Source organism: Sturnus vulgaris, chromosome 5 (genome assembly GCF_052056855.1).
Source record: "Sturnus vulgaris isolate bStuVul1 chromosome 5, bStuVul1.hap1, whole genome shotgun sequence".
NCBI classification, from domain to species: Eukaryota; Metazoa; Chordata; class Aves; order Passeriformes; family Sturnidae; genus Sturnus; species Sturnus vulgaris.
Window position 1 is genome coordinate 42,491,850 of NC_142247.1, and position 25,106 is coordinate 42,516,955.

At 39.2% G+C, this 25,106-nt stretch overlaps 1 protein-coding gene across 1 annotated transcript in view; it reads right to left on the reverse strand.

Moving 5' to 3' along the window:
* Positions 1-148: 148 nt before the first annotated feature.
* LOC106850075 (uncharacterized) overlaps positions 149-25,106 on the reverse strand; it is a 73,138-nt gene continuing 48,180 nt past the window's right edge. The window contains exons 5-9 of the mRNA XM_088166110.1: positions 9,328-9,413; positions 8,644-8,692; positions 8,470-8,529; positions 3,238-3,386; positions 149-2,175 (exon numbers count right to left, since the gene is read on the reverse strand). Of these exons, the coding sequence (XP_088022236.1) occupies positions 8,508-8,529; positions 8,644-8,692; positions 9,328-9,413 (157 nt within the window). The 3' untranslated portion in view covers positions 149-2,175; positions 3,238-3,386; positions 8,470-8,507. The remainder of the gene's footprint in view (positions 2,176-3,237; positions 3,387-8,469; positions 8,530-8,643; positions 8,693-9,327; positions 9,414-25,106) is intronic.

Consider the following 25,106-nt stretch of genomic DNA (forward strand, 5'->3'; position numbering starts at 1 on the left):
ATCCAGAACCAGAGCAAGAGTTGAAGGAACGCACAGTGAAAAGCTGGGGGATCAAACCTGCCCCGTCAGGGTTTATGATGTGTTAGATTATCTGAGCCATGGAATGAACTGCAGCTCTCAAAGTTCCATTACTTCACAGAGTAGTTACTTGGTTTGCAAATGCTCTTTTTATTGTTGTCTTTATTTTTGTGTTTATAAAGCCTCACATCTATACAGCTCATATATAATAGACTAAGACAGAATGTGAACATACATGAAGAAAGTGCTCAATTTATCATTATTAAATTTAACAGATCTTAGATTAAATAACTTACACTGTTGAGTAAATGAAGATTGATATTAAATCTTGTTTGTGCTAGAGCAGGAGAAAGCAATATGTGATGTCTTAACCTGTGAATATGCATCTTCAAAATGCATCAGTGAGGCCAGAAAGAAGGTGGAAGGGGACCAAATTCGAGCCCCTGAGGAATCTGAACATCTACCAAGGCTTGGCCAGGAGAATGTTGAAGGACCTGTGACAGAGCAAGGCTGTTCTCACGACTGGCTCCTCAAAAAGCCACTAATAATGCTGGCAAACATCTGGCTCAGGAATACCACTTCCATTTTTCAGATATCCCTCTTCAATTAAAGATGAATTCTCAGGAAAATAAAAACTTATGAAATGTTTAAATAGATATTTTAGTAGAGAAATAAATTCTTAGAATAATGAGTCAGGACATTCCCAGTGGTTCTTCTCTCGTATTTTCTACTGTAGGTCCTACATGGGTGCTAGCAGCTTTGTACAATACCTTCCTAGATTATTCCTGATTAAACGTGCAAGAGATGATCTGTAGGTTCAGACAGCCAAGCTCAAAGGGACTATATTCAGCAAGGTGGCCAAGAGGCTCTCCGAATTCCCTCTTCTTCACCCTGGATTAAGATATAAGCGTGCCCAAACCTCAATTCTGAATTGGAGAGGTTTTCCTTCCCTCCAGCTTCAGAAGTGCCTGATTTGTACATATGACCTAATATACATCCTCTTATTTGTCTGGCTTTTGCAAAAATTAGAAACGCCCAATTTGCCCACTTAGATATCCCATAATGAGTCTCATTTCTGCAAAAATTCCAGAACCTTTGCTTTCTCTTGTTGCTTCTGGTTTTCAGTTGGTCTTCAAAAGAAGGAGGACTGACTATACTTGTACTTTGTAGCTTATGGTCACAACAGCATCAGGGCAGTTCTTCTCTGCCCCATTCTGGTGTGTTCTCAGCAGCAGGAAGCTCATAAGAATCTAGCAACCACCACATCTAAACCCAACATCTGGCTCCAGTCAGCCTCAGACATAAGCCTAAACACCACTCTATCTCATCATCCTTTTTTTGTTTTATCTTTCCAGTGTGACAGGAGTTTCATCTCTTCAAATATACACATTCCCTGTCTTTAAATACCAACAGTCTCATCTGGCCTACCTATAGTTAAACCATTATTAGAGTAATTAATTTCGTTTCACAAATAGCTTATAGAGTACAAAGAATCCCAAAAATTAATGTGTGGCTAAATAGGATTGTGATGAAAAGAGATAAGATTTTTGATTGCCCAACACTGGAAGGGTTAGAAAACTCTAAACACATAGTCCGAAAAAGATATTTACTACTTTACTTCAAGAATCTCCATTATTCAGTTCATAGGCCCTTTAAGTCTGTGTCATCTAATGAATTATCCTCAATCATACTGGCAATACAATATTGGAAATGTCACATTTAGTCAAAATTTGTAACATTCTTACAGATAAGTCTAACCTGATCTTATTAACTATTTTCATTACAGGAACGTAAGCTGTAACACAGCTATTCTTGATGCAGACAGTTTTCCAAAGAAGATATTCCATGCTCGGTATAACCAAGTATGTTGAATCCCTTCTGCTCCTTTTTCTCCAACAAAACCACTGGAGGAGTTGTTTACACTCTATATTTTCAAAGTATCTTCTCAGTCAAGTGCATTTCAATGAAGGTTGAGTTTCTCCAAAAGCCTCTGGAAATGTACTTTGCAGAAAGATCAGAAGAGACATCTTTTTCATCTTTTAATTTGACTGACACAAAAGAACCTGGGCTATATTGCCTTCCAGGTCAAGAAGGTGCATCTCCATTCAGTCTTGGTGAAACAGGACATTGGTGAGGATTTTTATTCTCAAATAAAAACTGCAGAAAGATAATCGCAATTATTAATGAGCTTCAGATATAATGAAGAAACAAATGAAATATCACATACATTAGTTTCTAAATGATCATAAGAAATACCAGAAAGGACACCAGTAATCTGGTGAACAGTCCCACACCTTGCCCTCCTCTAGAAGATCCCACCTCTAAAATGACACTAAATGCATAGTCCAAGATTTTTTTCTTTTTATTGTAAAACTTTTATAAAGAAATGTCTTGAAGTAATGTCTAGGAAGACAAACTTAGCTTGTAGGTTGTTACTGATCTCCCGAACAAGCAAGGGGCAGGGCTGGGGTCGGGGAATTCCTCCCTAGCTTGGCTGATGGCACCACCACTTAAAAGCACAGTAAGGAAAATGAGCAGGGAAGGCAGAGGGAGAGTCGAGCCAGAGGGCCAAGTTTCACCTAAATTAGCATGATAATCATATTTCTTCACAGAACATTGTCCTTAAGAGAGGTTGTTCTGAGCCTGCTCCTTAATAAAGGGGATAATAGCTCCGTGAGAACAACAATCACAGGAGTGATTTTTCTAGTCAGCTTTTGTTCTTGTACTTGGCCAGTTTATGTGCAGCCTAAGGGTATAAATAGAGAGACTATAGAGGGGATTAACAGGCTTTCTTTCTAGAAGAGCTCATGTGCCAAAGCAATGACTCTATTAGCATTGTTTCCCTTCAAAGGTTTGCTTCACTCAGAAACCAGCACAAAGGCACCAAACTCCTTCTGGGGCCCCATTTTTTCTCCTGAAGAGGAGGGAAGCCTCACTTGTGGATCTAAATACTTTGGTGTTTTTCCTTCTGTCGGGGATAACCCAACCACGTTTTCCACCTCTCCTTTGCAGGCCATAGCCAGAGACAAGGCTTCTGTGGGGATTTTACACCTCTGCAAGCTCCACATCAGCAGTCACTTCTCCACTACAGCATTTTAACACATTTATTTGATGAACAGGTTGTTAGTAATGCTCTGGCCTTTCATTCTTCTGTGTACTGGCAGCCTAACTGAATTCTACAGAAAACAGGGAATACAGGGATTTGAAGGTAAGCCTGACCTCTGCAAGTTTTAGGGCTCTGGAGGGTAAATATCTATACTTGAGCAAGTCACCTCAGGATGCCTTTGTAATTAACACAGAAAAACTGGCACTTTTCAGGTGTCATCCTTCTGATCCATTTTGGCTGACATTAGGATGTGATGAATCACCTGGAAGTTAAGGAGAAACGGCTGAGTTGTCTGCAGGTGACTAGACAGGGTAGTATTTCTGCTCCTATTCTCTATCTCCCATGGACAACTTCTCTTACTCAGCTCCCACCTACTCAGTTAATGCCCAGCTTCTTAGTTTGGGGGGGGTTTGTTTGTTTGTTTTAAATATGATCTCATACTTGCAAGGCTTTTTAAAAATTAATATTCCCTTTTTAGTGATAGATCTCACACAAACAGAATCATCATGGAGAACTCAGAGAGGCACAGCAGAGAGTGCAATGGCTTCCCATGGAGTGAGTACCTGGAAAATTATAACATGAACATATCCACCACCAGAGGAGCAACAGGACTTTGCTCTGTACTAGGCACTCCATAGGATGCACCAGAATATCTGCACATGTGATTAAATTAAATAAGATCACAAGTAGAGACACTTCTTTGGACCAGCTCTAGGTTCCAGCATGTCAAAGGATGAAGCCCTCACAGTCTGTGGCCAACACCATTCCCACAGAAGCATCTTTGAGCAATTTTAAAAGTTCATCAGTCCGATTATGGCCATCCATGTGGTGGGCCATTATCAGCTGCATGATCCTGTCCAATACGTGCAGTGCTCAATTTAATCAACTAGAAACAACAGTCTGCATGACAGGATAATCATTCATCCTGGGTGACTCATGCACCACCAGGATGAAGGCTGAGAGCTAGCTAAACAGCTAAGCGTGAATTACTACACCATAATTCAAAGTCAGCAGTATCTTTTATTAATCATTTATAGAGCTGTGTATTATTAATCTGTGCAGAAGCAACAGTCTCTCTCTCTCTCTCTGGTGGAATTTGCTTTTGTTAGTGACTTGGGGTAGACCAAGGAGATGAAGAACCAGAAGCCCAGCTGAGCTTTCCCAAAAGAGCAGGAGAGCTGCAGAAGTAGGTCACAAAACCTCTCAGTACATAGACCAGTCCTACCCTCATTAGGCTATTTTTAAGCACACAGGACCAGCTCCTTAGCTAGTATAAAGGAGTTCGGCACCATTGATTCCATTTCAGCCAGACATGTTGACACTCTCTGAAAATTAGGCCCATGATTATTTAAATATAAAGAAATACGCTGCAACATACCACAACTACAAGCCCAAAAGATACACTGGGTGTGCAGTAACACTATGCAGGACAGGCAATGCACTGCAGTAGCACTTTAATGTTCCTCAAGACATGGGACCAGAGTGCTTTTAATGCTTCATGATGAATACATCATAGAGGTGAACCTGTCTCTATGTATTTTAAAAGCAGATGAAGCAGATATTGCCTTCTTATTCACTGGTCCATGTATTTTGCTTACCAGACATTAGAGCTGCCCTCTAGGACTTCTTCACTAGGACTTCTAGGACTGTATCTCTGAACCACTATGAAAGATTAAAAAGCACTCTTGGTTTTACAGAATTTGTCTTGCTTTTACAGAAATCAGCTCCTCCTACTTAAATATCTAATTAATTTCATAGCAAGCATTTCCCAGCATTTTTTCTTTTCAGTCTATTTACTGGCCTGTTCTCTGCAGCACCTTACAGTACAGCAAAACCAGCTTGCTTTGTCTGCTAACATTTGTACTGTTCCATGAAAAAGCAATTTTCAGGAATGAAGTATCTATTTCTTAGCAACCTTTATAATTAAGTAAAAAAGGAAAAAAAAATTGGTTTGTTTTGTTACAAGAACTGAATAGGCAATATCTTCCCTCCCCAGATAGTTCCTAAGAGTCCAAACTTATATATTTTGAAACCATAGGAAAATCCAAGACCTTGGGAAGTTTCCACAAACATATTTAAAAGTCTGGAAAGGGCTGGAGTAAAGCTTTTCCACCAGTCTGTTGGGAAAACACACTGAGATTCTATGCCAATGTCTAATTATCTAAAATGACAGTACAAAATTACTTAATTAGAAGCAACTCAGTGAGTCCTTCCCAGTTAATTCTTATCCCAGCTACCATCCAGCATCTGGGCACACTCCTGCCAAGTTTGAAACCAGGGAAGCTTGACTTCAGTCAAAGATGTCATAATCCTAGGGAGGGGCCTGGGACACTCTCCCATGGTGAAAGGAAGAAGAGAAATGTTCCTCCCTGCTGTCCTCTTTGCCCTCCTCATCCTCCTCCCTCTTCCTCCTAGCTTGGATCAGAAACACCTCACTTTAGCCAGGAGCTTTTCTGTAAGGATTTGTGTGTATTCATAAGAAAAAGAATATTTTTTCTTAACAGCTTCAATTTAGAATAATTGGTTTAAGAGACAAAAAAAAAAAGTGAAAGATATTAACTCCTTAGAAAGCGTGTCAATGAGAAAAAAAAAACATTTTAATCTATAGATCTCACAGTGTGAAAATTCACATAATTCTATAGAGCCTTAAGACTGATATATTGCTGTTAAGACACATCTAAGTCCATAACATAGAGTAGATAACAGCTGAGACCTAAATTTGATGGAAATTTTAAAAATACAGTTTTTATGTGACCCTGTTCACTTAGTGACATGTTTTGAGACCATTTGCAATCCAAAAGTTGATCCTGGCTAGGACTAAAAATTTTAGTTGTCAAAAAAGTTGATTTGATGATTGTTTCCATTTCACTTTTAGGCTGATTTTCAGTGGTCTGTATCTGTCAAAAAGTACGTTTTATCCTTGCTGAGAGGTTTGATGAAAAGCCTTATATAGGTAGTATAACTTGTAGAAGGGTGGTTAAGTTCTATCACTTTTGAATTGATTAGTAAAAAAAGCTACATAGATGCTATTTGGATTTTAGGATTCACAATTGTCAACTTAAGTGTGAGAGGAATTTTCAGTTGAGACATTTGAATGTTTTGGGATCTGGATCTTAGGAATGCACCAAATTTAGCTGAACAAATTTTCGGGACTTTAGATTGGGAAAAAGCAAAATTCACAAAGAATCTTGCAATTTGAAAAAAACCCAAACGACTGGGTTATTTACACCATTTACAAATGTATGCAATATTTTCTGAACTATAGCTTACATTTGTGAATTATAATTTAGCTTACAAATAAAATGAGATGTACAGATACTGCATGAAATGAAGTTCTGGTTTGCATTGCTTTGTAAAGGCTGGATTTATATTACAATCCGTTTTCTTCATTGTAAAGCCAGTCTCCAAACCAGAATCCAAATAAAGTTTTTGGGGTTTTGGGTTTTTTCCCTACAGATAGAAAAGAAAGCAATTCAACTCCTTTATTTGCTTTCTGCTAGGATAATGAGCTAAGGGGTCCCTGAAGGGACCCAGGTGAGGCTGAGCGGGTCTGAGGGCCAGGGTGATCCCAGAACCAAACATGTGGAGGTGGGAAGGCAGCCCCGTGCTGCCAGCCTGGCTCTGCTGTCCCACCCAAAGCCTTCACTGAGCCGTGCACCAGCCCCACCCGGCTGCAATTGGAATTGGGATTGGAAACACCACAAAACCAAAACTAGGAGTAGAAAGGCGACAACCCCACTTCACTTCCAGGTGTGGGGAAGAGGTGGCTGGGGGGAGATGGACTTGCTGCAGGCTGTCCCACGGCAGAGGCTGCCTCTCTTCTGCCCTTGGGTCTGACCCTGCCTATCAGGAGGCGTTTTGGAGTTCGATTGTGGAAAAGTCCTCCACAGCATCTGCACATAACACACAGCAGGTGTAACACACATGTCTCTCTATAATAGATAAGAAGATTTTAAAAGTCCTTGCTCTAAGCTGCATGACTCACCCAGAGACAGGCACTGCTGCTGTCTGTTTTCCAAACCCAAAAAACTAGGAGCTGAAAAGAGACTTGGCTGCTCTTTCACATCTTTGTGATCTGTTTCTTCAGGAGTACCTCTCTAGGACTAGGAAATGATAATTTAATGGGCTATTTCCTCCAATAACCACCTTTTACTGGCTAAATGCAATGCAGTTCACCTATCTGATGGATTAGGAGAGCAATCCCTCCTTGTGTAAAGCCCGTAAGTCACAGACCCCTCTGCTCTTCACCTGAAAGTGTAGTGTGGAATTTCACTACAATTTCAAAAGACAGGGTGAATAAGAGTAAGGCAGCAACTGAATCATTTTTTTGTGCTCATTTATCTATTGCACTTCTGATTTTAGGTGCTTCCTTTTTAGTGAACTTAATTGCCCCTTAGCTGAAGCAAAAGGCAGCATTAGTAAGGCTTAGAAATGTCTCTAGATCAGACGAAAATGTGCTGTCATCTATCAGTATGTTCTCAAGTGATGCAGAGCTAAGGACAGCGGGAAGCTGTTTCTAGTGGCTGCGGGGGTACATGGGAAAACTTTCCAACTCTCTACAAATCCATTTTCCACACCTCCCCAGCAGAACCTCGGCAGTGGCTGCTCAGAGGGAACAGACACAACCACCTGCCCCCACACCATCCACACTCAGCAGCTGACCAGTCTCAGAGTGGCCTGTACAAGCACCCACAGAGGCAAAAATAAAGTTATTTAAGCACCTTATTTTTCCCCTCTGGAATAGAAACCAATATGATGTGATCTGATAAAGGGTCTATTTCTAAAATGTACCCTAGTTTGAAAATGGGCTGCAAAATAATGCTGTTAGTGAAGGTTTTAAAGATAAACAATCACTAACAACAGTCTTTCAGCTGAGTACTAAACTGTATGGAATAGAATAAAGATGAGGGCACCTCACATCTGAGGCAGCACAAGTTACAATAAAAATTTCAATATGCTGCCATGCTACATAAGTTACATTAAATTATTTTTCCTATATTTAAACTTAACAGCTGTTCCCTCTTTCTTTAAACAAGACATTCTCCCATGCAAAATCATTAAAAGCCTATTAACATGAAAACTCAACCAACTTTGAATTTAATAAAATACAGATTGTTACACTTGTCTTCCTTCTTCTATCAGAATAAGGAAGATTAAATGGCCAGAATACCTATCCCTCCTCACTTAGAGCAATGCAGGGTAGTTTTCTAAATCCATTATAAAAATAATTTGCCAGATACCTTTTATAACTTAACCTTTGCATCCATATTCTGAAAAGTGGCTTAGGAACCTTCAAATTGGGAAAATCTTACAAGAAACAAAGATGATTATACCGTATTTCCTACCATTTTCTACTTAAGGTCCTTGAGAACTTCTGCCCAGCTTAAAAGCAAGTGACTTTCATTCTAGAAAAGAGCAAATATACAAGACATCAGCTCAACAGATGTGAGATGGAGGCTGGGATGGAAAAACTTATATGTTCTTAACTATATACACAAATATTAAATTTCAAAGCTCACCTGAAAAAATATTGCAGCTGTTGCACAACACTATTATTTTTAGAGTTGACTTTGCAAATGATTTTCACATGCGTTAAAAGGAAAAAAAAAAAGCAAAAGAAAAAGGCAATGTGATATTGAGGGCATAAGTTAGCATTCCTATACCTAGTCATCAGAAAGTTCATCCTGTGTGCTTTAGGATACATAAACCTGTTATTTTTCCCTGGGCTTTAGAAAGGCTATTACTTTACATATTCTTTTATTCTACTATTATTTTTACCCATATATATATATATACTCAACTTCACATAAGCATCCCAAATCCACCCAACTGTCCCCAGAAACTGTAAGATCTGTATGACAGCCTAAATTCCTTACATAAACTCCCTTAAGTAAGCTTACCATGTACAAAGGCCTCTGAGAGCACAAAGAGGAATACTCACAGAGGGCTACAAGGTAAAGTCTCCCAGCTTTTATAGTATTACAGCTGCTATCTCACCTCAAATCCTAACGACTGTACAAATAATTTCGAGTAAAAAGACATTAATTGGGTCAGAAAAACGAGAAGTAAAAGAGAAATATAATAATATAATTTAGCAAAGGGAATTTTTTAAAAAGGGAGAAGTGTCTGTGGAATGCATCCCATCAAGCTCCAGTTGCTTCACTTTGAACTTGGAGTTGCCCCAGTTTTTGCAGGGAGCTCACCTGCAGACTCAGCCATCTCTGGAGTCAGGCTGAAGCAGCTGGGGGACTTGCTGCAGCCAAGCTTTTTGATATCAGAAGTGAAGACTCTGCAAGAGGAAAAAAGGGAGTTCTTTACACACCTACAATCTGCTCCTTTTGGGAGGAGGTTGTTGAGAGTGTATTTGAAGTGATAAGCACCATCAAGCTTTGTGTCTAGGGCTCTATGCTACATAGCTAAGCTAAAAATAGTTTTCAAAAGCTAATCAGAGTGGGCTGTATAACATCATCTAGGAAGTGCAGAGGGTGGTCTGATAACTTTTTCTTCCCGTGAAGAAAATTGGCTCTGAAAACAAAATGATACTTCCAAACACTGGAGATTCAAGAATAAAATTCCCATTAACAGCTATTAACAAGAGTGATCAGTGTAAATCCCTTCATATTAAGTAAGGAATAGACTGGAATTCAAAGACTCTCTAAGGAAGAAAGAGAAGTTAGAAAGAAAAGCCCCACGAATTCAGATCTCTGACCAGGCTTGGGAGCAGGGATCCACTATCATCTCCAGGGCTTGGTCTCTGCAAGGTCCCAAGAGCTGCTTTGATCCTTCCCATTTTCCAAATGACAGCCAAGTCTGTAGGTGTTTGCTGGGCAGTAAGGAACCCACCAGAGTATCCAGCCCAGGCACAAAAGATGCATTTATACAATTTCTGGGGTTTGCTGGCAAACCCAGGTGTGCTGTGAGTGAACCACACGGTAAAAAGTGAGGGCATGGCAGTCTCCATCCCCACTGCTGCTGAAACCCTGCAGCAAAAAAAGAAATACTCATCCAATAAAGTACACTGACATGAAATTGAATTTACTGAGAAAGTACAGCACTATCATCAGCTGCTTAGGGAACTTGTTTGGTGAGTCCTCAGAGGTTGTTACGATGGTTGTTGCCTATGAAATACAGAGGCACAAGGTGGCATGTTTTTAGGACTTGGTCTTGTGATATTTCGCCATCACCCCCGAGTTACTAAATACCAACTGAACCATAGTAACTGACTACTTGTTTCTGCTGCCTGTCTACTGCAAATGTGTGAGCAACTGTGTTCGCTCTGACCCAGTTTCCTCCCTCTGTGAATAGTGCTGTCCACACTGACCACAGGCAATGTTCACAAGCCAGGCTGGCTCTCTTGGCAGATGATGCAGGATAATGACTGGACTCTAGCACACTCCTCAGTGGGGCTGAAGCCTCTGACACCTCAGCCTTGCCTTTTCCTGGAAAGCATGCTCACTGCCAGCCTTTGTGTATCCCCTTTCCCACCCCTGGAACATCTAGCACCCCCTAGGCTGCACAGCTGCACCCAGCTTTATCAGCACCTCTTATAAGCCAGCAAAGTTTTGTAACAAACTTTAATATTTTCAAGCACTACTTATTACCTAGTTCCATGGGTGTTTGTGTATTATGTGGAAAGGTATCTCCCTTTCCTTTGACTTGGAATATTCTCAGATTTTCTGTGACTACCCCTATTTTCTCTTGGGTGGGAAACAGGGACAACAGCTGCTCCTCCCCTTTATGAAAGATTTTTAGCCTTTATACCTCAAAAGGCACAGGGCAGAGAGCCCAACTGCATATCCAGCTGGCAGAGAGCAGCAGGTAGCAGTAACTTAGTTCAATGCCATGGTTGTGGACCTCTAAAGGCCCTTTAGTGGGTCACAAGGGGTATATGGATGAGTCCTTCCAGATTTGTTTTTATTTTGCCTCTTTTTTATTTGTCTCATCTCTAAGAGAAACAACTCCAACCTTATTAATCTCTCTTAATATGAGAGTTTTCCTGTGCTCCAATTATGTTTGTCAGCGTTCCCTGAACCCTTTTTTACTTATTTTGTTATTACCTTGAACAAAGATGGATAGAACAGCAGAAGTAGAAGCAGTTCTCCTGATACACAACAGAAATACAGAAAAACAGGTCAAGGCTGAACTGAACTTTGGATCAGCTCTAGCAAGGTCAGCAGAGTTACCTTAGGAATGAGTGTACTCCTCTTCAGTTGTTTCTTGTCAAATTCATGCTCCTTAATACTGCTTAGGCTGTGAAAATCAACTGTGGCTGACACCACAGCACATGCAATTGAAGTCACCTTAAACATATTTTAGCTGGAAATGTGGATACACAAAAGCCTTTCTGAGCATTTTAGCAAAATCATGCCTAAGCTTTTCTGTACAGCATTGCAACACATGACCAGAGAACTGATCTGAAACTCTGGTTCATATTACTGCCAAAATGAAGGGACAAGAAATGTACTGCAAATTAATTAAGGCCCTGCCTTTTGTTCCTGTGGCTTGTGTCATCCAGTGCTGTCTGACAGGTTTTAGATCTTCTCATTATCCATACACAGACTTTTCCTTGCTTTTATTTTTACTAAATCCTTCATTTTGATGCACCAATCAATACCATAAATTAATAATATACCACTCAGGATATGCTGCTTTTCACTTCCATTTCAAATTGCCTTGTTTTGTCATTATGCTCAAAAATAGACAGGAGACCTTCGTTTTCTATTACCTTTATTATTTTGTTCATCTTCCACTTCATATTTACTCTATTCATACATTCACTTTTTAAATTCTCTTTCTGAATCAAGCAGCTGTGGTTCCTCTATCTCTATACAGAAATATTTACTGGCTTTTAGATGATGCCTGTTGGTATGGCAAGACTCTGCTTTGTCCAATTACTCTGTAACATAAAGGAAACTTGATGCAATACAACTAACTGTCCATTAAGTATAATAATGAGTTATCTTTGTGTATGTTCTTAGGCTTCTGTGACTTTTAATTAGGCAAAAAAATTTAGACTAGTATCTTGGTTTGTGCCATCTTCCCTACCACCCTATAGCCCTTGCAGCACTTTATCTAATCTGTGGCAAGTGATAGTAGGTCTTCTCAGCTCCTAAGGCCTTTTTCATCCAACAGCTTACGGGAATGTAGAAAAAAAGTAAGATGGAAGCACGATCAGAAGAAGTGAACTGACACACATAACAGAACAGTGCTGGAATAACCATCAATGCTCTACCTCACAGCAATAGCTTCATGGCCCGGACCAGCAATATCTTCCCTCAGGCAGATATTTTTGACTTGGCAGTGACTATAATTGCTTTCTGTATTAAAGATGCACAGTGCAATATGATAATTTATATTCTGTAGAGTCAATGTTCAAAGAGAAGAAACCAGCAAATGCCATAACAGATTTCTAGTGACATGTATGTTAGTACTGAGCTCAGGAAGGTTTCCCCAATCCACAGTTTCTTCATCAAGAACCAAATAAAAGGTTGACAGTAGCCCAGTTTCATGCCAGTGATCCAGGTTTCATGATCCCCTGTAGAGAGCCTACTCTCCAGCTATAACCACAGCCTCTCCCCAGACTGCACCAAATCTCCCATGTCCTCCCCCTTCACGGGGCTGGAGACTGACCTCCTTCTCTACGGATGCAGAGAGCAAAGGGCTACACAGACACAACACGCCAGTTCCCAGCTGGACTCTGCTGAATAAGAGTGTCACAGATCTCTGTAAGAATTGCAGTCATAGCCAGCCAAAGGCATATTCATGAATTCTCACTTTGAATCCCATTCCATTTAAAAAATGCTGTCCCCTTGAGGTTTTTTTTCAGTACTTGCAAACCTGCCAGCTTTTTTAACATATAAATAGGAACATTTAGTAAGAAAACAGAGGCATGATTCTAACTCTATCAAAATACATCTGATAGAAAGAGCTTTCAGGAGAGAAAGAATTGAAACGATTCACTGCTTTTAAAGAATGGTTAAAACCCTATCTTTCATTACAGCAAGACCTAGGAGGAATGGCTTTGATCCCTCAAAATTATTGGACTAAAGGCTGTTAATACCTACTTGTAGAGTAACAGCACTAGCTATTTTACAGAATTCTTTAAATTACTTCCAGGGCTATTAAAGTCAATCGTAAAATACTACTGAATTTACCTAACCAAAATTTCCCCACCAGATCAGTCCGCAAAAGCCTTTAGAAGTTGCAATATCGAGTGTCACAATTCTGAACTTCTGACACTTTCAGCCGGCTTCATCCCACTAACTTTGGGAACCTTAGCCAGGAACAAAGACCTTGCAGAGCTCCTCTGAAGTTAATGGAGAACTCAGAGCAATAATTCAGGCTGTTAAATGAAGATTAATCCAATATCTTGTCCCACAGAGAAATATCCATCCGTGGGTTATATACCTTGGTTCTCTGTTGTATATGTGGGGACATCCACATGTCTCTGAAAAGGATCTAGGAAAGCCACCAGAAGGATTAGAGAACTCTCTCATTTAGTTGGCACTGAGCTAGGGGGAGGAACCTTTTCTCCCTCAGCCCCAGGAAGCTGCTGATGTAACCTTCTTGGTTTCCTTGCTTTCTAGGAGCAATGAGAACACCCATCCAGGTCGGTGGGAGCCTTGCCCATTCACCTCTGCCAAGGCAGTTTTAACCTAATCTCATTGTGGCCAGCAGCGTGTATCTGTTCGTCATTCCCCAGTTTCTTCAGGCTAATTTTCCAGTTTTACTTAAATGATTGCATGTCTTTGAGCTAGCAAGCCAGAAAATTACTCTCTAGTCTAGTCATTTGGAGTAGGCATGGAAGACTATGTAATTACAGTTTCAGCTCTCAAGATTATTTAGTTATTTGATATAAAACATTGATTGGAGAAGAAATCAAAACATTGATCTAACAGAAGAAATTACCATATATAGTGGATATATGAGAATACCTAGTTACTCTCAGCAACGAGATGATGTTGATCATGTTCCCAACATATCATTCAAAAAATTAAGGACTTTTCTGGCAGAAATGTAGATTCCTAGAGACGTATGATTCTGTCAGGGTCAGCTAGCAACAGAAACAAGATTTTAAGTATATATTAACAGTTTGACATCCCTGTAAGTATGTAGGATGTGCTAGGAAATCCTACTGCTTCCAGATTCCTCTACAACATGAATCTTAAGGGAAGGTCCAGTGACTGCAAAGAAAGAGGACATGCTGAACTCAGTCCCATTCCCTCTCCCACATATAGATGGAGGCATACATGTAGCACACTGCCATCCATAATTCAAAATAATATAAATAAGTATGTCATTTTTGAATGACATAAGGAATGAGTTGGCCTGCTATCGACATACCACTCCTCATGGCATATTGGTACAGCATGTTTGCCAAATAAGAGAAATAAATAGAGGTTTACATATTCATCTGAGAAATAAAGCTCACAATGTTTAGATCTGTTTCAAAAAGGTGAACATCTTACTCAGAGACAACATTGTGCCACTTATAAGGTTACTAGGGCTATGTGCAAGACTGGGAAATAGACAAAGTAGTATGGGGATCACCACTGAAGGGAATGGAAAGTCATGTATTTAAACAAGCAAGCAGCCCAATGAAAATGAAACATCAACATAAAGCAATGAAAAAAGTATTGGCAGAATGAAAAAAGACAATATAGGAACACAGAAACAGAAAAAAAAGAAAATAAGAAGAGTTACCAAGGTCATTTTTATGCACTTGTACACTGGAAAAGAGCAGTCTTCTATTCATTTATGTGTACTACGGGTTTTTTCTGATTGAACAGCACTACAAAATGCTTTTGCATTCTAAACTCTCATATAAACTGCACACATGCTTAATATATAGACATACTTTATAATATAGTAACTCATTCCTTAACCTCACTGTGAAAATGTAAATTATCTGTCTTTCAGTAATAAAGAAGAGAATCAGATTCAGGTTAATGAGAAGATTTGTCTGATTAATCTTCTCCACAGTCAATGACTTGTAATGGTCCATCAGTCATCCATGCCTAAGTAGAGTTTCTAAAAGAATTAAAGCCACGGCTAAACATATATTTATAGAAACAATCACGGGCCAGTAAATAAAATCTGGAGCCATGTGTTAATCAATGAACTTCAGGAAAACATATTTTTAGAGCATTCAAACACCTAAAGATGCACTCTACATGACCGAATTACTGGAGTTAACAGTCTTTATGGAATGATATACACAGGTGAGAATTGGATCATATGAAGAAAAAGAGTTACAAAAAATAAAAAATACACAGAGATTTCTACTTGTTAATAAAAACAACTCTGCTGAAAGATAATAGTGCTTAGCAATTGGAAAATTACATTCCTGTATGTAAAATCAGTTGTTATCTTAAGCCAGTTAGCAGCAGTGAGAAGCTTGCTGCATCTTGTGCTCTGATAGAAAAAAGCCTGGAGTTTGAAAAACAAAAAAGAGGAGGTAAGACAGATTTCATTCCCTCTGTTAATGCTGTGGTTACTTTCCCCCCATAAAACTGTGTGGGGAAACTCCTGCCTTTCCAGGATCTGTCAAAGAGATAAATACAGATGTACTTTTTCTGGAGATGCCAAGTAAATATATGAAATGCCTTTAGCTCTTCTTTAAAAACTAAAAACAGAACCAAACCCACAATGTGCAGGTGGAATCAGGTCTTGGCATTTCAGGAATTCACAGGAGTCATTTTAAGAAAAGACCAATTAAAACATTTGGGACTTTCATTACATGTTTGAGGCTCTAAATCAGGCAGTAGTTTCCAGAGATTAAAAACTGTTCCTTTGTGTGAGTTACTACATAATATGCCTTTGAAGCATAAGGAATTGATCACTGTGCAAGAAATGGTAACAGACTCATCACACTAGACATCTTCTAAAATATAGAAATTCTTCTGTTCCCGTGATTATCAACACAGCAAGAACAATAACTCATTGCCAGTAATTTACTGCATAATTCTTGATTTTTCTCTTTACAAACAGTCACAAACAAAAGTCCAAACTTTCAAATATTTCTATTATTTAAAATTAGTGTTTATTCCTATAAAATGTCCCAGAGCTTAGAGTATTCATAAAGATAAAATAATTGAGAGTATGGACTGCATTAGTAGGCTATACTAATGGCCTTGTTTCAGGCTTCAGTCGAGCTCATACCTGAAAATAGACGTGAAAGGGCAAATTGAAAGCACTGGATATTACAAATTAATATGTAACAAATTAACTTTTGAAATTAAGAATATGAACCTATTTTCTTGCTCATGATGCAAAATTGCAAAAAATTGAATTGCAAATCATAGCATGTGCTTTCAAGTGCCAGATAATTAGACAAAAGAGCTTTTTTTTTCTTGTTAAATTCTGTCTTTCTTACAAGCCTAGCCAAAGAACAGAACCAGCCTACCAGCTGTATTATAGGAAGCATCTGGCCAGTGACTTGGTTCTTGTTCTTCAGCACCACTATCTTAATTATATTTTGCTAATCATATTATTGACCTTCCTCTGAGGAATCTCCTCTCTCATGAAAACAGTATTAACTCAATTAATTTAAAAATGGAAGGTGTTTCTTCATTTTTTTAATGAAGCAGAGAGCATGCTAAAATGCCATGAAAAGGAAGGATACCAGAGCACAAATACCTCTGCTGCCTACCTTGGCCATTTCAGACTAATGGAAATTACTCTCTTTCTTGTTACCAAAACTACCAACTGTGAGCAGAAATAGGCAAACTACACCTTCACCATAATAATCAGATATGTGCCTAATATAGACACACTTAATCTAATCCACTATGATCAAAATACTGGGTTGTTTTACAAAACAAAACAAAAAATATTTTATCAATATGAACAACATCAAAGACAAATCTCCAGGAAGTAGGTGTAGATTGTGTTCTGGTAAGCAAAAAGTAAGATCATAAGGAGTCAGGTCTAAAAATCATTTTGAAGACAATTTGCTAAAAGAACCAAAAGACATAGTCAAATCTCTCTCAAACTTGCTGTAGGCAATCAGGGAATCAATAGGGCCAATGGAGTTTCCAGAAAGAGGAAATTTAAGTGGGATTGGTAACCACAAAGAAGAACTCATGGACATTTCCACTGCATGGACTTTCCTGATGACAACAAATAGGAGCAGCTCAAATGTAGTAGGGGAATATTTAGGACAGAACAATAAAATAGGTAGTAATGAATCAGCAGAACCCTATGGTATTTCCCCAGAGTTGTAAAAGAACTGTTAAAACCACTCAACCCTCCCCTTAAAAGGTGAACTCAGTTTTGGAAAAGAAAATTAGAAAAGGCCCAAACACCTATGGATGTGTAATGCTGACATAGGAACACCGACACATGAAACTTATAATAAAGACTAGAACTTCTGTAGGGAGAAAATCTTACATCATAAATCCACTGAAGTCCTTGGAAATAGTCAGTGAGAGCATGGATTTTGTGGTGTTGTTAAAGAACTCATGTTTGTATTTCCAAAGAGGTTTTGAGACTGTCCTTTGCAAAAGGTTGTTAAATAAATAAAGATCTTACAGTAAAAAGGAAAGGGTAGGAACAAAACGTCATGGGGGTTTTCTTGGTTTTGTTTTAAAGGGAGATTTCCAGAGCAGTCCCACCAGCATCTATGGATTTGTGTGCTTGCCCCATTCACACAAAAATCATCTGAGAAAAGCGAATAGCAGCATGGCAGGGTTTGTAGATGACACAAAATAGTTTAGGGCAATATAAACAAAGGCTGTCTGCAATGAGAAAGTGACAGCTCAATACAGGTGAGATTTATTTTACCTAACCAGAGCATAGCTGTTAGAGAAACGAAGAACCACCTGAGGCTCATTTTGTACTCAGTGGAGAGAAACAAGCTGGATTTCCCTGGTCTGTTTGGGACATATGCATTAGACTTGGAGGATTCATGGCCCTGGAGATGCCTCTTTCTCTCTGCTATATAATGGGATCACATGGTGCCTGGCTCAGAAGATGTTTTTCTACATTTAGTCTCATGAACAGGCTCTGGATATGCAGGCAGTAAAACAACAGACAAAAATTCAATGTCAATAAATGTATAATAATAAATACGGAGGCAAACTATTTTAACTAGGCATATATAAATTAATGGATTTTAAATTGGCTATTACCATACAGAAAAGGGAACTAGGAGTCACTGCTGGTAGGTCTGTGGGAAGCACTCAGCTCACTGTTAACAGCGGTCAGAAAGACGTTTAGTTTTGTCAAGTATTATATCTGGGGACACCGAGTGCTTCATAATGTAAGTACAATGTAGGACAGGTCAGAAGGGAGCTTTATTAACCATAATCAGAGGGAATAAACATTTGGACAGCACTGGTCTCTCTGCTCTCCCGTGCTCTGTCAAGTGATTGCAGAGAGCCAGCCTACAGGCTGTGCCAGTACAAAAGAAAGGAATAAAAGTCAAACCAGAAATTATGGTGTTGTGTAGATAGTGTGAAATTACCCTTACTGGTGGCAGTTCAGGCCCAGCTGCTTAAAAAATTATTATAGAAATGGCACAGGTATAGGAGAAATACTGTGGGGATGGTCCAAAAGTGGGAACATCTTCCAAATGGGGAAATATTATAGTAGCAGAACTCATTATGTGCAAAAAGACTTTTAAGGGGAATGAAATGAGGAGTGGTGTGGAGAAGTTGCTGGTTATTCACTTTTGCAATTCTATCAATGACAAAACCAGTCCAGGTATGTGGACAACAACATCATATGGTACCTAGAGTAGTGAAAGCCATGAAACACTAATGCACTGCAGGCAGCTCCCAGGAGGGGCGTGTGGGTGGGAACATCATAAGGAAGGTGTTCCATGGCAACCTTTAGGGGAAACCAGAGACTGAGAGAACAAACAGAAAGCTAAAAGGAGCTAAAACCATAAAACATGCAACTGGAGAGGCAGAGGACGCTGGGAAGGCTGTGAACAGTGAAGGATTCAGAGATACGTGGATCTTGGAGAATCCCTGTATGTAATGAAAGATAAGTCAAATAAACATAGTTTCTTAACCCTCTAACAGCATGGTGTCAAAAGAGAGCATACTTGCTGGACGGTTGAGTGTGAATCCCAGGGAAGATGTTCCCTTGCTGAGGTTGAACATCCAGAGTTAGCTTTAGCAGAAGGACAGGGAGCTTAGGGCATTGTTTAAGGGGCAAAGCTTAAAAAGGGTCCTAATAATTCACTGTGAAACAGAAAACTGTGACAAAGGGTAGAAAACACTGAAAGACTTGTAGATCTAACAGATTGATCAGAACTGTGATCTTTCTACAGCAAATGACCTCAGAAAAACCCTGCAAAACCAAATTATGTTTGACAGGTAGCATATGTGATATAAATATATATTTATATATAAATATAGAATATTTTAACAGTCTGAATATAGACATTTGGGAAAATGTCTAAGCTGTTGATTGAAGATTGATTCTTCAGGACTGCCAAAAACTAAAAATTTAACAACACACAACAAAAATTTGTGAATTAGCAGTTTCCATGTTGGAGACTTTCCAAACACATTAAGACTACGAAAAAATGTCAGAAGAAGAATTAAAAAGAAGCAGAAATCTTCTCCCATGTACTTCGGAATGAGTATACAACAGCCCCACGCAGCAAAGAAAGACATACTTCCAGATACTGCAATCACTTAGAAATGCATCAGATTATATTCTGTCCTGTTTGAAAGAAAGTAATAGAGCCAACTACATATTCAACTGTCCTGTACTCATGTGGGCTTAAACACAATGTTGCAACTAGAACCTTTGCAGAGGCTGGAGATAAGCAGATGTAATCCTTGCTGGAAAGAGGCACAAGTTCAGTTTTCTTTATGGACCCTGTAGTACTTGCTCCCAGAGCAGGAGAGAGAGCAGGAGCTGGGCAGGGGCAGGAGGACAGGGGCAGAGGGACTGCGGCAGTGGGACAGCAGTGTCAGTGGCACTGGCTGTGGGGGCTCTGCTTCTTCCAGGTCCCGCCATGCCACAGGGGACACTGAAACATTCAGCACAGAGGCAGGATTTTGCCCAGGCCTTCCATGGAGATATAGAGCACAGGGTCTGCTTATTTTTTTTTTTTTTTTTTTACCTTTCTCTTGTTCAGAAACTCATGCTGGATGATGTAAACCTTTATGGGTAACAGCTTATTTAATAAAATATTGATTTTTTTTCCTCATTCTTTAGGAAATAGGATCTTCAAACACTATGATTAAGTACTGTAGTTTCCTCAAACTCTTTCAAGGTCTAACAATGTCTAAATCCTAAACTGACTTTCCTGTTAAATTATATCCATATTTTCTACAAGTTCTTTAAAAATAAAGTATGCCCACCAAGAGCATTGATGAAGGAGAACAACTCAACATTTCTGATTTATCCAGAAGTAAAGGTCCATCTACAGTTACACATGAAAAATTGTGTAAGTGTAGTTTTGAGAGGAAAATACCCTCATTGAAAAACAGAGGTGCAAATAAATAAATTCTGTAATAGTTACTTGCTAAATAAAACTAACCAAAGTGGAAAATAAATGGCATGTATATCTCAGAGAAAAAAATTAGCATGTATAATTTAGATAGTATAAGGTAAGTGTAATTAGACAGTACACAAAAGAAGCATGTACATTATTTATTTCTATTTAGTGAATTATACCCCTAGTATTAGAGATCAAGATGTATATGAACTAAGGCTTATAAATTTATCTCTTGAAAAATTTTGAAAACAGAAACCATCAATAATTTGTAATCATAAATGAAAATAAATCACTTGTAGAGTTATACGATAGAATTTAACTGAACTTTATCTGATGTAACAATACATAAAATGGAACAGACATCTATAGAGAACATTTTTCAAAATACCCATGGTATTCCTATTATTGTTCATCAAAATATAGTTAAATAGAATTACTTTAAAGAGTAACAGTACATAAGAATTGTAACTCCAAACTGATAAATTTTGAAATAAAGTATCATAACCTGAAACACTGCCCACAGAAAGCATGCTTCAAATATTTGTCAGTTTCCTTCACTGGTAAGTTTGTATTTATAGGTCACATGAAAATTTATTTTAAATCAAATTCTACCTGTTTCTTTTTCCCCCTCCATAGGAGTTCCCTGGAATTAATATGGATTTTTTTTCTTAAAACTTCTGTACTGTGTTAATTCTTTCTACAGAGTATCAAAGAGACTGACTATATACTGGAAGCCTTTCTGAAACAGGTTTTTAAGTTTGCCCAATGAAAAGCATTTGGCTGCATAACAGTTTTAACCAGCTCTAAAATTTCTATCACTCAAGTAGAAATAAATGGGTTCTTGGTTAATAGAGCTTGTGATGTTTGGCCATCTTTAAACTTGTTTAAACTTTAGATAAACATGTTCACTGCATGTAACTGAAATAATTTTAAAGTGTGGTCTACATGTGCATGCCGACTTAAATTAGCTTAGGATCGAGTCAGAAATATTGTCCAGAGCACTCCCAGAAACCTTATGCAGATTGCTTGTCAGTGTATTTTCAGCATAGTATGTAAGAGATTGTGCTGGAGTAAGCCATAGGTAAATCTTCTGTATGCTATCTGCACTGGCAAAATGAATGCATTATGGCCTTCTCTTTTTAACTTTGCACAACTAAGGCTTGCAGCCATTAAAACACAAGAAGAAAAAGTCTACCACACAATGGTATTAAAGAAAACTAGTTCAATGTACTAAATGGCTGAATCAAAGGAAAGATCTTCAAAATATTGACACTACTGCTGAAGAAAATGCACATCAACTTTGTTAAGTACCTTCAGTTTCTCCTTTTACTGCAATAGGAAAATAGAATAGTATCAATTTTCTAGATCCAGACACCATCCTTCTGTGTGGTTTGTCACAGCACTGGAGCTGCTAGAAAACAAAAGGCTTTATTTGTAGAAGAGAAAACATAAGTGTTGGAGTGTCAATATAGAATCATAGACTCTTGGAATGGTTTGAGTTGGAAGGGATGTCAACGATTATCTTGTTCCAACTCCAGCGCCATGGGCATGGACATATCCTACTAGACCAGACTGCTCAAAGCGCCATCCAACATATACTTGAACACTTCCAGGGATGGGGCATCCACAACTTCTCTAGGCAACCTATTTCAGTGCCCCACCACCCTCACAGTAAAGAATTTCTTCCTAACATTTAATGGAAACCTACTGCCTTTCAATTTGTACCCATTACTCCTTGTCCTATTATTACGGTTCCTGATGAAGTGTTCCTCTCCAGCTTCCCTGCAGGCACCCTTCAGATACTGGGAGGTTGCTATGAGGTCTCCGCATACCCTTCTTTTCTCCAGGATGAACAGCCCCAATTTTACTTCACAAAACTACATAATAAGAAAATGTTAAAGAGTGTATGATTCCTGAAACAGAGTCAAAATTCAGAGGCTTTATCTGAGGAAGTTCCCCACTGGTTCTGTCCATCCACAAACTACAAACATGTGTCTTGGAGGCCCACACTTCTGCTCGAGGTAAGTTAGATACAAATAAAATATGATAAACTTGAGGAAAATGCTCTAGGTTTTCCAAAGGCTAGACTAAAACCAAATGCCACCCAGGACAGAATCTGTAGCTTTGCCTTGTTATCTTTCCTTTTTCATACTTGATCACCATTATTGGTCACTGTAAGGAATAAACATTGTCCTTTCCCAGCTCTATTTAGAATAATGTCTCTAGTTGGTGGGTTTTGTGTTTATGGAGACAGGATAAGAGACAGGGAAAGGAATTTGCTTTGTAGGGATAACACATGCAGTTCTGAACTGAATGACCAGAAAAGTTACCCCCAAAGTAAGTCTTCTCCACAGAACTAAAATTATTGGTGGACCTGGCTTGTTAATAAAAGGATAAAATGGACCTTTGCAGTTCCATATGATAAAAACAATGGAAAGGAGGTTCTCTGCCACATAATGGATACTAAAGCCTCATAGAGCACTACACAGAGTTTTGGATGCAGTCAGTCCAGGACATGGTGCTTCATCACCTCAGTGTGCTGAAACTCTCCCTTCCCAGCAAGAAATAATTTTCCGGCACTGATTTCTAACACTATTGATCCTAAGGTCACTAAAACAAAATACTGACTACACCATGGGTAATATTTTAAGACTGTCTTGTGCTCTGCAGGAACACTTATACAGAGGAAGAGTTGGCACTTGGTTCTGGCACAGCAAAGGTGCTGCACTCAGCCCCAAGCAGAGGCAAAGGTGGTGATGTGAAAAGCATGATTCCAGTTCCTGAGGGAATGAGTCACCCAGGACTGTGAGCAGTCACTGCTCTGGCAGGATGCCCACAGCCCAGAGGGCAGATGCCAGCAGGTGCTCTGTGCAGGCGCTGACACCCCAACATCCTTGCCCTGCCTCTCCCTCCCAATCTCCAAGTCCACCTCCAAAGCCTCCCACCCGAACTCTTAAGTGGCAGTGATGGCCTCCATGGGGCATTCACCTTGACATGTGGAGATGTGGGGAGCCCTTTGAATACAAAGAAACTTGAAACACCTTGGTGAAAGCCATTCCTGACATGTTTACTCTCATTTCCAAATACAGCACAAGAGTCTCTCCTGTCTTTCCAGCTGATGAAATGTAGCTGTTGTAAAATGCTAGCTAACTACATTTAACAAATGGAGATAATAAAATAAAAACGAAACTATACTTATAAAGAAAAGCAGTTTCCAAAACACAGACTTTGGCTAGAGGCTGTGTTTTGCTTAAGAGTCTGCCAGGAGATCTGTGGACTGTTTTGTAAACAGTTCTCAAACTGGTGTTTGTGGGAGAGACACATGGGAAGGGGATGAGAGACAGATGGACATATGAAATGTATCCCAAAGGAAGTCCATCAGGAAAGAAAATGTTCAAGAGCAGCTTTGATGGGATCTGAGACAAATGCATTCCATGGAAAGAAGGTGAATGGGGAATTGTTCGTTCCCCATTGTTTCCTGTTACACAAGAGCCAGGGGATAGCCCCAACTGTATGTTTAAGTCAAACACAAGGAAGCATTTTTCCAACATAACAGAGAATTTAATTATGTAATTTATTGCTACTAAAGTTAAAACGAGCTATAAAGCTATTTAATGAGTTTGTAAACAATGGCATTACCAGGGCTGTTTAGCAGAGCGGTTTAGGTGCAATTGAGAGCCCCACCAGTCCAAACTCAATGACTGCAGAAGATGAGATGGTGTCCTGGGGTACCAGATAGTGTTCCACACAAGAGAACTCTTCACTTATATTCTAATACCCAAACCCTAGGCAGCCTACAGTGATCACTATTAGATTTAGCATTATGTAGCAGAGTCATAATCTGACCTAATTTGTTCTTCTCACATTTCAGAAGTCAATTCATGGGTCTTTCAGGGTTCTTTCTGATTCTCTCTGACCTAGCTGAAAATCTGTAAGCTGAAAAGCTGTAAACCAGATCTTTAAATGATTCATTGACTTAAAGTGTTTCATTCATCTTCAAAAGGGCACAAAAACCAACCCAGGGAACTACAGACTGCTCAGCCTACTGTTGTTTCCTCAGGAAATCATTCAGTGAGTCCTCTTGGAAGTGCACTTCTGACACATGAAGGAGAACTCTCCTGGGCCGCATTAGTCAGTAGTTTGAGGGAAGGGATTATCTAGATTCTGAACAAAGAAAAACATGGGCAAACTGGATTGAGTTCAGCAGAAGCCCCAAGGCTGAGTAGGGGCTGGAAAATTTTCCCTTTGAGGACAGAGTGAAAGAACTAGCTTGATCATCCTGGAAGAGACAAAGCTATGGGAGGACCCAGCACCTATGGGGGGTTCTTAGAAAGAAGAGAGATCTCGGTTATTCATAGTGGTACATTGCAGGAGAACAAGAGACAAGAGGCATAATTTGAAATAAGAGACATTCAGGTTAGTTGTAAGGGAACATATCTTTTTTTTTTTTTATACTTACTGTCCTAACTTTTGAGCTATTAAACTTTAAGTCCTGCTATGTAGCACTGCCAGTACTGAGTT